Source organism: Protobothrops mucrosquamatus, unplaced genomic scaffold (assembly GCF_001527695.2).
Source record: "Protobothrops mucrosquamatus isolate PMUCROS unplaced genomic scaffold, P.Mucros_1.0 scaffold1372, whole genome shotgun sequence".
NCBI classification, from domain to species: domain Eukaryota; kingdom Metazoa; phylum Chordata; class Lepidosauria; order Squamata; family Viperidae; genus Protobothrops; species Protobothrops mucrosquamatus.
This window is the reverse complement of record NW_015387562.1, coordinates 266947-279966: the sequence shown is the minus strand read 5'-3', so window position 1 is coordinate 279966 and position 13020 is coordinate 266947. Positions and strand designations below refer to the sequence as shown.

General features: G+C 41.3%; 1 protein-coding gene across 1 annotated transcript; it reads right to left on the bottom strand.

Moving 5' to 3' along the window:
• Positions 1–621: 621 nt before the first annotated feature.
• On the bottom strand, positions 622–12849 carry INKA2 (inka box actin regulator 2). The gene is given in 3 exon segments (XM_015821638.1): positions 622–2365; positions 11723–11823; positions 12762–12849. Coding segments are annotated over 3 exon segments (1227 nt in total). The 3' UTR covers positions 622–1327.
• Positions 12850–13020: the final 171 nt, after the last annotated feature.

Sequence of the window (13020 nt, the reverse complement as noted above, 5' to 3'; positions counted from 1 at the left end):
CCTTCCTTTCAGAGGGCTGAGAGGTATATATGGAAGTAAAATATACCTTCACTTTATTCCACAAGAGAACCCTGCCAAGTGGTCCAGATTAAAACACAGTACCTGGAACAAAGTCGCCACTAAATTCCATGATCAAATAGGATTCAAGCCTGGAATTAAAGGCTAGCTATGGTTATGCAGCATATTTCTTATTGTACATTTCCCCCCAGAATATAAGGGTTCTGATTTGTCTTTAGTATCTACAAGATTTTAAGTATCTCCTAGAAATTTACAGTAAATACGAATGGTTCCTGATGTGTATTGTAGCTTTTTGACACAAAGGCTTTAATGAGTTTCATTAAATAACTGCTGTTATAATTGGTTTCTCCATTTTCCTATGTAGACAATATAACAGTTTGCTAAAGAATGTATGAATGTACAAACAGTCCCATTTGGAGACAGATTGGAGAGGAATGTCACTTTTATTAATAAACTCTTGGGGATCCCTGGAGAAAACTACATTTTTGCAACTATGTTCAAACACAGTAAGAAATTCAAAATGAAAATACAAAATCAGGAAAAAGTCTGGTAGAACTCGGGATTTCAGTGAGGCATCTAGAGTTTAAGGCTTTGAAGGCAAAAATCAAAGATGAATAATTCTTGCTCATCGGGATGTGGGAGTGATGGGAAGGCTACCAGTAACATAGCATTCCTTAGACATATTCTAGTACAGGATGGATTGTGGTGGGTGAGACAGAAGTAATTATTTTCTAAAAAGAACAGTTAAAACCAGAAGGATAAACTGGCTGTACCAATTCCACTCATCTACATTCAAGTCCCATAGTCTGTCTCTTTTTACAAACTTACACCTCATCTTTAACTTCATTGTCAAGTGCTTATTCATTTGCCTGGTGCATAATCCAGGAATCAGTGCACACACAAAAAAGCAGAGCTTAAAAAAAAAATCCAATCACACACAAACAGACATACATGTAAGTGCATGTAACACACACTCACAATTGTGACCTAATGCTCTGTTGCTATTTGACCTGGAGATTAAGTGAATACATTTGGCAAATTTGAAGCTTATCCAAACGATCAACACTGGCAAGAACTACCCTAGGAGACTTCTAGTTCCATTTATGAAATACATTTCGTCATATAAGTTATGCTTGTGGTAGTAATGTCTATCTACTTATATGTGTTAACTTGTTCTATAGAAACCCTCTTCTTCACTGTTTCCTCATCCTGGTCCGAGTCTGAAAAATATTTCTTTCCCTATTCTTACTTCTTTCTCTCTAGTTTTGGGCAGAACAGTTTTAGCAATTGAAATGATGAATCTTGGAATTCAGACCCAGACTGCTGTGTTAAAATCAAACCCTGACTGAGTCTGTTCTATTGTGGTGTGGACTTTCTTGCCATGGGGTTTGGGCTTGACTTTCCTTCCTTCCTTCTTCTCACACCTGTTGGCTTTGTCTTGAGAGTTTGGTGTACTTCCACGAATTGGGAAGTAAAACAGCCCCTTCTTTTTGCCACCTGCTTGGGGCCTCTTTAAGATCTCAGTCTCTTTGTTCTTTGTGGGCAGCCAGCAGGACTTCTGTCTTAGTAATCTGTCTCTATCTGGCCGGACACTCCTTAAAAATTTCTTGAAGAGATTGGCTGTGAGGGAAAATTTCCTACAGAATTCTTGGGACTTGCTACTTGGCAGAGATGCCTCATTTTTTTCTCCTTTTCTGTCTATCTCTGGCAAATCCAGCCAATTACCAACTAGATCAGCAAAGATGTTATCACCCAGAATCAAAGGTTGTCTGTTTCTACTTTGAGACATTAATGAGCAAGTCCAGTCTTTGTTCTCATCAGAAAACCAACAATCCTTACAAACTGACTTAGTCTCAGACAAGCAGCTGGTATCTTGAGTAAGCCAACTGCTCGTTGTGTTGTCACTAGATGACTCCAACATTCTTGGTGAATGATACTCTGTTGTGCTCGCAGCTGAAGAAGGTCCACTGTCATTCTCACTACCTATGCTGCTAAGGGATGAAGCTATATGCCCATGGTTAGTGTCTGGCAAAGAAATATGGCAACATGAGCTGGTAGAGTGTGACACAGGAGTTGAGCATAAAAAGGCTGAAGATCTGTAGTTGTCCAAGTAACGTTTTCCCAGCAGGGTCTCACTCTCTTGGCTGGCATCAAACTTTGGCCTTGGCATCTCCTTATTGTTTTGACAATACTTATGCTGGCCAATTCCCGAAACCTGGTTTGGGTTACTTGAAATCTCCAGCTGTTCCAAAGCTGTCTGGACCTGGAGCAGTTTCAGTTCTTGCAGAGCACCCATCATGCAGTTCATCTGTTCATGCAGCCCGTCCCCAACCTCCTTCATGGATAACTGTTGCAAAAGAAAAATGCAGAGAATAAAGGCAGAATTCAGTAACACGTATAACTGAAATATATGTGAATATAAGTGAAATCAACTGTAAACTACTTCTGTATCTTACATTTATCACAATATATTCCATTACATTCAACTTTCATCCTGATTTTTAAATGTTCAGTTATAAAGTTCTCACATTATATGCCTCTGCTTATTATTATTTCTAGTTGCTAATAACAAATAAGTCATATATTTTGAGAGAATTTGATCTGAATGCATTAATTGGTTGCATCAATTTTAGTCCTCTTTGTCTTTTATCATGCTTTTTATTACTGAAAGGATGATTTTAAGTAATGAGCACGTACCAAATTTTATTCCTTTATTTTCGCAGGCATGATATATTTTTAATCAATCAAGAAACATTTGAAGAAATTATCCCTATTATCATGTGAAATTTTATTGTTACCAACAAAAGATAGTTTAATTTGTCTTAATTCTCAAAAGCCATAATCACAAATCTATAACTTTCCTATTTAAAAATTCAAGAATTATATCCACAATCCCATAACCTTTGTTTGTTCGGCTAGGTTTACAAAGACATTGGGGGGAAAAAACCTGACAATCTTAACCTGTATTTCGGTCAAACTCACTGTAATCACTTTCTGTGCAGTGCTGTTGTAATGCAGCCATACAATTACCACCTGTATGCATGGCTTACAATTACACCTCCAGGATAATCTGCCTTCATGTTACTAAGCATGCTCTATCTGCAATTTCCATGTCTTTGGGAGCCGAATGTCACTGACATTGTTCTTCAGAAACCCATGGCTCTATGACCCTGCAGCTATTTCCAACCGTGTCTTCTGTAATAAGTTTCAAAACTGGATTCAGGAAGAGCTGAAGTAGAAGCAAGAATCCAGTCTGCCTGCCAGAACGTATACAGTATATAGCTGCTGAGCACGCTCCTTAAATTCAGTTACCATTTCAAAATTCTGTCTTTCTGGCCAGTTTACAGCTAAATCTAAGTCCAAATCAGTCAACCTTCTGCACAAGCCACAGCTATTTTCTTTTTATAGACCAGCTATTATGTTACTCATGTGCAGAATCTCGGAGGGGGGGGGCATCTGTTATCTAAGCCTCAGAGAAAACTATCACCTTACCTCTTTTCCAGGTTTGCAGTACTGTCTCTCTTCCTAATCTTTTCTGCCTTGTAAGTGGAACACCCTCACTCTCTTTATCTGAAGCTTTGTAAAACTGACTTGGGAAACAGCTTGGATGCTCTCATTGGACACTTCCCATCAGATTTCCTTGCAGGCCAAGTGGTGTAATCAGGCAATGATGAGTGACAATGGGTCCTGAAGTAATGACTATGGCTGATAGGAAAGTCAGCATATGTTGTATAGCCGGGCTGTGCAGTTCATTGATTCAATTAACTCCCCCTTTTGGGGAAAAGGAGGGGGGCATCCTCCTAAACTAGGTCTCATGTGAGAAGGAGCCATTAGGAAATATGAATATTTCAGAAGCCCTTGTTCTCTGCTTCTACTGAGAGAGGAACTGGAAGAAACACAGCACTAAGGGTCTTCCCTAGAGAATAAGATTCATCACTCATAGCCTCATGGCCTGAACAAAGATAAAATTTGTCCAGATTTTAAGGCTGGAATATTCACATGAACTATCTTAAGTGGCAGAACTATAAATTGGATTTCTCCTTTTTTTAAACATCCACACAACAATCCTATGAAGTATGTTGGGCTAAGAGAGAATAATTAACTCACAGGTATCTATTAAACTCAGCAGAAGCCTGTGGATTTGAATTTGGGTCTTCTGAGCCCTAGGCCCACACTCTTATTTATTCTACCACACTGGAAAGATCTTTTTATTGGAAACCTTACAAGTGGAGGGTTAGGGGGGTGATAGTGTTAGATTATTATTAGGCATCAATGGCAGTTCCAAGTAAACCTGTATGAAAGCCCACATTTTGCTTCCATCACTTTTTCATTTCCAATTCACTGCTCCAAGACAGGAACAGTTCTCCTCTTATTGAAGGAGAGGTACCGGTACCCCAAAACACTTACTCCTTTTCAATATGTCCATCACTGACATGGCAGCAGTGCTGTTTTCAATGGTGGAACTCCTCTCCTCTTTCTACTATAGAGAGTTGAATGCATACTATGATCCAACAGAATCCACCCAGGACCAAAGGACTATGCCAAAAGTGTTTTGTGAATACTTGCTTATTCTTACACATTTTAAGTGCCAGCAACTGCACATACTGTAAATTAAATGTAAGGCAGTAAATTCAACTATTCTTGCAAGAAAACTTTAAAAATCTAATAGAAGTCAGAGAAGGCTATAATTTAGCAAAGAATGTAAGATCGTGATGAGAAAAATGTCAGTAATAAAAGTAAAGATTCAATCTACTTGGCAAAAAACACTGCTGTATCACAAATCTTGCTAATGGGCATAGGTATCTAGTACAAGCCACAATAATGTCATTGGCATCATGATATTTATACAAATGACAGAAATCGTGGCTGACTCTCTGTAGACATCCAAGTTAATGACTTATTTGGTATCTAACTAATACCATCCTATGTGCATTTTCTTAGAAGTAAATTAATTCAATAATACGTATCACAATATAGAGCAGGCTTGCAGCACATTATTAACTATACTTTCTCAAAAGCAGGTCCTCTTAATGGCTCTTTTCAAAGTAGACTTTTTCAGTCTATACTGTTTGTTGGAATAAGTTCTTTATTATCAGGAACTGATGAATGTTTAAGCAAAAGCACTCAGAAAGCACAATATTATTCTAGGATAAGTATGTTTAGAATTGACTACTATATTGTAGTATTTAGTAGTACTACTATATTGTATCTGCAAATTTCAGATGATCACAGAAAATTCAATCTCTTTGCTACCATCTAGCAGTTACTTTGATTTTTGCAACTTTAATTAGTGAAATTTAACACAGATAAAAATGAAACACATGCACACACACATATTTTGAAATAGAAATTTTCATCCTACTTAATCGATATTTCACATAGCTTATCTTTGTATATATAATTTTATTATATAATCTCAAATTTACATCATATTTTTAAAAAGCAGAACACACATGAGACTGTTAGCCAAAGTTATATAACGGCTGTTACATAAGTCACACTGCGGCTGGATGTCTAAAGTCACCAGATTTTGGTGTTCCACTTATAGGAGAATTTGCTGTGAAGTCAGTTAAAATAACACAGTAAGTTGCAAGCAACCTAAAAATAACAGTCAATTAAACACATTTGTTCTTGTTTCTAAGAAGCAGTTAACTTATGGTTTATATAACCTGAAGAGAAATCAGAATGTAAGATTCTTAATGGGAGACTTCCATAGGGAGTCCATGAAGTCACACAGAGAATTAAATTTAATTTTGGCCATAAATTAATGGGATTAATACCAGACTCTGAAACCAAAGTCAACTATAGAAACCAAACTATGATTATAAGGCAGATGTTTTGATGAGTCTTGCAACTGCAAGTATAGCTTTTTTTAAACTTGAACTGAAAAGCTTTTAGGGTAAAAGTGAAAATCTGGCCACCATAAAGAACATGAGAAATAACCTTAGCAAGAAATTTTCAAGTTGCAGGAATAAAAAAAATGATTCCTTGAATGGAAGAACTCAAGACATCTGAGGAGCAATGTTGCATAACCCTGGCCCAATAGGAGAAATATATGTTCCCACATAAGGAAACCTGGAACTGCATCCCAAGATATATATAAACTCTCACCTGCTCTATTGGAGTCCTGTTAATTTGCCATTTATACATCCTAAAGTTGAGTCATGCAAAAATTAAATGTTTGGAGTTTTAAAAATAATATGTTATCAAATAATAATCTATTACAAACTTTTGTTTTAGGCAAAAGGAAGTCAAGGGCCTCAAAACATTCACTCCAAATCCTGATGCTTTTTTTGGTATATTCTACATCTGAAGAAATTATGCCATATGTGAAATCATAAATTACATTTTTTGTTCAAACACAGCAATTCATTGTGTATTCCAAAAATTAAGAAATGGAAATAGATGCAAGGAAAAAGGAGAAATAGTTTTAAAATGTCTCCATAGACCCCTATGGTAGACAGCAGGGTCATGCACCCAAAAAAAAAAAAAAAAATCTTGGTATTTTTTCCTACTGAAAAATTTCTTTCAAACAAAATTTCTTTCAAAATCTATTTCAAAGGAAAAGAGCATGTCAGTGACATTGTCACATAGATGTACTAGCTGTGCAAAACAGTACTTCATTTAATTGTGCTCGTACAGTACTGTCTTGAGTCTTTAGAACCTGGCATAGCAATATTGCTTTAAAAACACATGTAGAATATTAATGTATAATTAAAACGTTAATTTTCCCCAGACATTATTTTTTTAAAATAATGCCCAATCTTAATCACAAGTATAACAGAGCTTAATGACCTGAATGAGAGATGAACTGTCCATTATTTTCCTGTTTTATTATAAAACATTTCAGTATATAGAGACATGGATTGATCTAACATACTCTATTCCTGATTTCTCCATCTCTTTCTCTTTCTCTCACTCAAGAGTCAGATTCTGCAGGGCTTCCTTGGAATTCGGTGACATCCAATCCCCTTGGGCCACACTTGTTTTCATTTCTAATTTGTCACGACATCTGTTGTTCTGGAGGAGTGTGTTCATATTTTGGTACAGAGCAGGGTAAGAGTGTGATAACAGAGCCCAACTGAATGCGGGGCCAGAAAAGAAGCTTCTCATAATTGGAAGGAAGACAGATGTCCTTCCCCTGAACGAAAGGTGTTGTGAGAGGAAATTGTTGTTCAGAGAAACCCTGAGAACAGGAAAGAAAGGATTGCCACAGCAGCTCTTAACAACAAGGGGGAGGAAACAGAACCTCCAGTGAACAATATTTGTGTTATTGGAAGAGGATGTTATAATCAGCACAAAAAGGGAATGTATAGAAATTACATCAATACCATTGAGGAGATGGTTGGATGTTAAAGCAATGGATCCAGGTGTTTGTATTAAGCATTTTTTTTTCAAAGATAGGTATGCAAATGCTGCAGAATTTAAAAAGATACCTGACATTAAAATAAATCTTTTAATATAAGAATAAAATCTTATATTAAAAAAATAAGACTGACCATCTTAGACAGCTAATGATATGGCAGATGCATAGCAACAGCAGTAGCACTTACTGTTCCATAGTGTTTTCAGTACTCTCTTGAGTGGTTTACCAATGTTAGCATATTGCCCCAACAATTTTACTGACTCGGAAAGATGGAAGGCTGAGTCAACCTTGAGCTGGTCAGGATCGAACTCCTGGCAGTCTGCAGAGTCAGTCTGCAATACTGAATCCTAACCACTGCGCCACAAAGGAACCTTCTGCTACAAGGAAGTTCCAGTGGTCTACTTTAACAAATTCTCTTCAAAATAGCAGATGAGCTGGTATGTCCATCATGCAAGGTGGCTTTACTCTTGCAGGTAACATTGACAGTGAAGAACATGAGTCAGCATATGTCAGACATCTTAAGATGAGATGGTCACTTCTAATAATAATAAAGTTGGAAGGGACCTTGGAGGTCATCGAGTCCAACCCCCGGCCCAGGCAGGAACCCTACACCATTTCAGACAAATGACTGTCCAGTCTCTTCTTAAAAACTTCCAGTGTTGGAGCATTCACCACTTCTGGAGGCAGGTTGTTCCATTGGTTAATTGTTCTAACTGTCAGGAAGTTTCTCCTTAGTTCTAGGTTGCTTCTCTCCTTGATCAGTTTCCACCTATTGCTTCTCGTCCTGCCTTCAGGCGCCTTGGAGAATAGCTTGACTCCCTCTTCTTTGTGGCAGCCCCTGAGATATTGGAACCCTGCTATCATGTCCCCCCTCATCCTTCTCTTTGTTAAACTAGACATACCCAGTTCCAGCAACCGTTCCTTATATGTTTTAGCCTCCAGTCCCCTAATCATCTTTTAATGGTAGCATTGCTTCTCCTATCCCTTGTCAGCAAACAGGGGATTATGTGATCAGATCTGATCTCGTGATAACTGAAAACCAGGCTCTGGGATAGACCATGAAAAGACATCTAATCAAATGGGGATTGTGACTTATCAGAACCATGTAATTCCTTCCCCAGTACTTTTTTCTACCCTTGCCCTAGTGAGAAAATGAATATTAAGTTGGGATTCCTAATATCTCCCTGTGTACAGAAATAAACTAGCATAAACTTTGGAGTACATCAGAAAAAGGGAATACAGGCAGTTCTTGACTTACAACTATTTGTTTAGCGGCTGTTTTGGACTATCTATAGTTAAGTGGCCTTTTTTACTCTAGCTGTAGTTGATCCAAGTAGCTCCAAGAAGGTCTGCAAACCAGATTGTTTGACAGCTCTGCAGACAATAAAATTCTCCCTAAAGGAATATTNATAGTACATTTCCCCAATAAAAGCCAATTAAAACCAAATATTTGTAGCTGTGTCTCTTATTAAAAATCATTAAAAATTATCCCTATTTAAAATTCACCCTAGGTCAGTCCCGCTTGCTGAAAAAGCCATGTCTTGAGGGCGCGGCGGAAGGTTAGGAGATCCGGAATCGTCCGGATCTCGGGGGGTAGCTCGTTCCAGAAAGCACCATCCTATTATTTTAATTCAGAAGATTCTTAAAACAAATGTAAGACGTTTTTCTTTTAGGACTATTGGATAAAAAATTAGAGAAACATGGAACTTTGTTACTATATGCGTTGACTGGGGGGAGAATTCTATATGTGCAAAACTGGAAAGAAACGTCAATTTCCACAATGGAGGAATGATTGGAAATAGTGATGGAGTTGGTATAGATGGCAAAACTAATTGTTTTAATTGAAGAAAAAAAATTATGCAGTTTTGTTTCTACTTGGAAATTGCTTCTGGACTTTATACTCAAAATAGAACAAAATTTAATTTGTTGTTAGGTTTTGAGGATTAATTTGTTGTTTTAAAAATGACTAGTAGTTACTAAATATGTAAAATAAAAACTTGAGGTTGTAACTGTACTTAGTATTCTCCAGCATTGAGATGGAGACTCCACCATTGGGTAGTAGACTGTATTCCTGCCCAATCAGATCAAGTCAGCCAAAGTTGCCACGCCCGTCCTGGACCGTTGATCTCCAGTCTTTGACTTGATCTTGCCCAAGACAGACGTTGCAAGTTTGGCTCTAGGCAGGTATATTACTCAATGGTGGATTTCCATCCCTTTCTTTAATTGGATTTCTCTTTTAAAATTTTTTCCTCTCCCTTACCTTAGGGGTATTGGATCTGTAAACTTTGCCCTTTCAAGGAAGGGATTCCTCCCTCTCTGTTTCTCCTCCCCCCCTCCAAATTCTCTACCGGGCTCTTCTAACGGAGGCTAACGGCTGTTAGCCTCGAAAAATTCACTCCTCACAGGAGTTCACTCTTAGCATTGAGACGAACTCTGAAATTACCGGTAGGAGACTAACGGCTGTTAGTCTCCAAATCCCACGTGCAGATAGAGCTTGCGGCTGCAGCTCCACAGGCTGCTCGGGAGGTTGGGGAAGGCCCGGGGGTGGGGGGATTCTCCATCTGAACTGTGCTTTGCGATTCCTTCGGAGGGAGGCCAACGGCCGTTGGTCTCCGGAGTCCTCTGATTTTGTCAGAGCTTGGGTTTGCAGCCCCGTCGACAGCTTGGGCGCGCGAGGCAACCTAACGCTGTTTTTCGTTTTTGCGGAGCTGCGGAGACAGCCCCGTGACCCGTTTGTTACTGGGCCTTCTTCTTTATCGCTGAGGGAAACTGGAGGTGCGCGCGTGTGCGCGTGCAGCCTCTGCTCTGATCGGCATCTACCAGGCTGATCGGAGAACGAAGGAAAGTTTCTCTTGTGTTTTTTTCCCTTTCTCGTTCGCATTGCGGAGAGACCAGGCAGGGAGTTCGTTGCTATTGCCTCATTGCAGGCAGAGTCGGGGGAGGTCGCCATTTTGGACCTCGCGGTCCCTGATCATCGGCCGCGGCCGCCATTTTGGGCAGCACGCCTTTTGACCAGGCCTTCACTCTGACTCCCTGAGGGGAAAATAAAATTGTTTAATTGTCTGAAAACTTATTTTTTGCATATTTAACAGTATCTCCATCTCTTAATTTCAATAAGGGCTGGAGTAAGCACAGGATTGTTTAAATCAAAGGCAGACCGCCATTTTCTTTTAACGGCCGCCATTTTGTGCTTCCCTCCCTATATATCTGGTGAGCACCTGTTATTTCTCAATTATTCAATCAACCTTCAGTCTCAGTTAACTACTTCTTCTTTGGTTTGAAGTCTCCTGGTCCTTTAATTTGGTTTCTATAATTGGCACTAACTGGGATTCCAGGCAACCCCTATAGAGTGTCTGTCCTTATCCCAGCACTCAGGTACGGGTTCCAGGCGACCCCTATAGAGCGCCTGTCCTTAGCCGTATATATATATATATCTCCCTTGGATTCCAGGTGCCCCAATAGTGTACCTGTCCTTATCCAACTGTGTATTATACCTGGGTTCCAGGCGTCCCTGCAGTCCGTCTGTCCTTACCCAGAGTCTGACATTCTCCGGATAACAGGAGCCCCCTGTTGTGTTCCACTGTTATCGGGGAATGGAGGAAACTGCTCTTTCCTCACTGAGTGCCCTGCCATCCTCATCGGGTCCTCCCGGTCCGGAAGGCACTGGTAAAGCGACTCATAAGGGCTGTTCTACCACCAAAATTTTTAAACACACTGATAAAATAGCTACCAGGAGGCACCAAGCCTTGGAAAAGGAGTTCTCCAAAGCACAAAAGAGAGCTAGGCTGGAGACACCTGAGTCTGCGGGGTTAAACTTGGAATTACCCCTCGGGGTGTCAACTTCTCCCAGGGGTGTTTGGTCGAGTGGGGATTGTTTTCCTACCCCCACATTGGACAGAAGGGAGGAGGTTCCCACAGCCCCCCAACCTTCCACATCTAGGGTAACGCAGGGAACTCTGGAGGCCACCTTTACACCTACTGCGGCGGGGCTCCGCCCAGCAGAACCGATTCCTTTTCTTACAGAAGAGCATCTGGCGCTATTAATTAAGCAAGCGGTCGACCATGCCCTTGACACCAGGGCCAGGGCGGCTAGGCCAATGTCTTCCCTCCCAACCCCTATTTCCCAACCTGAGGTGGAGGCTCATTATGTGCCATCTTCTCCTTCTGGGTCTGTAGTTTTTGAGGACTCATACCTCAACCAACCTCCCCCTGGTCAGGAAATTCTAATGTCTGAGGAGGAAGACGTTCCTCCAGAGGTTCCTTCATTTACGGGCTTATTTAACCCTGCCTTTTTTGTCACCATCCTGCGTAAGGCCACGTCTATGGCTCATCTAGGACAGGGATCCTCCTCAACAGAGGCTCCCGCTCTTCCAGATCCGGAGGCGGCTCCAGTTTACGTTGAACCTATTGCAACACAACACCGCATTCCCTGTCCTTCCCTGTTTCTGACCGCAATCAAGAAGCAGTGGTCCTCTCCGGCGTCACTTCCCTTACCAGGTAACACAGATAAGAAACTGTATAATGTTGCCAAAGAGCTGGAGGAAGCATTAGAAATTCCGGAGGTGGACGAGCCCTTGGGACCCNGACCCCTGGTATCGGCCACAGCCATATCCGGTGAGTTTTCAGAGGCCCTTAAGGCTGAGGATCGCAAGTGCGAGTCCACCTACAAGAGAACGCACCAGGCGGCTGCCTGGGCGATCAAGACCGCAACTTCGGCCTCCTTTTTCACCAGGGCCGCCCTCACCTGGCTCCGGGAGCTCCAAGCCTGGGTTCCAGCGGAGGACGTCCGCACGCATTTGGATCTCAGCAAGATGGTGGCAGCCACTGAATATGCGTCGGACGCATCCTTGCAGGCCACTAGGTTTTCTTCCAGGGCTATGGCGTCCAACATCACTGGAAGACGTATGCTCTGGCTGAAAAATTGGCAAGCAGATGCCAAATCCAAATGGAAATTGGCAGCGGCTCCATATCAGGGTTCTAAGTTATTTGGGGATTCTCTGAATCCTTACTTAACAGAGAACAAGGACAAACGCAAGGTCCTTAAGGACCTACTCAAACGTCCAAACAAGAGGGCTGGTTACTTTCAACGAAAGCAGTCCTTTCGGGGGGGGCCAAGATACACCTATTCTCAGCCCTTTCGTTCCTTCCCGCCAAGGCAGGACAGACAAGATAGGCAGCCTGATACAAAATCCCGGTCCCAGACAACAGACAAACAAGATAGGCAGCCTGACAAAATCCCGGTCCCAGACAACAAGCTCAGGGGAAACGGCCCTTTCGGGGGAACAACAGGCCTTTCCGCCGTTCCAGGTGACTCTTCGGCGGCACCTCCCATAGGGGGCAGACTCTCTCTGTTCGCCCACCGTTGGGAGACTACTACCACGGATACGTGGGTCATCAACACGATCCGACACGGTCTCAATTTGGAATTTTATCTTATCCCCCAAATCGGTTCCTCTCCTGTCCATGTCCCAGGAACCGCACAAAACTAAGGCTGATGAACGAGGCTATCCATCATCTGCTTCACATCAGGGCCATAGAACCCGTACCGCTGGATCAGAGAGGTCAGGGATTCTACTCCATCCTCTTTGTGGTACCAAAAGCATCAGGAGGATGGAGGGCTATTCTAGATCTAAAGG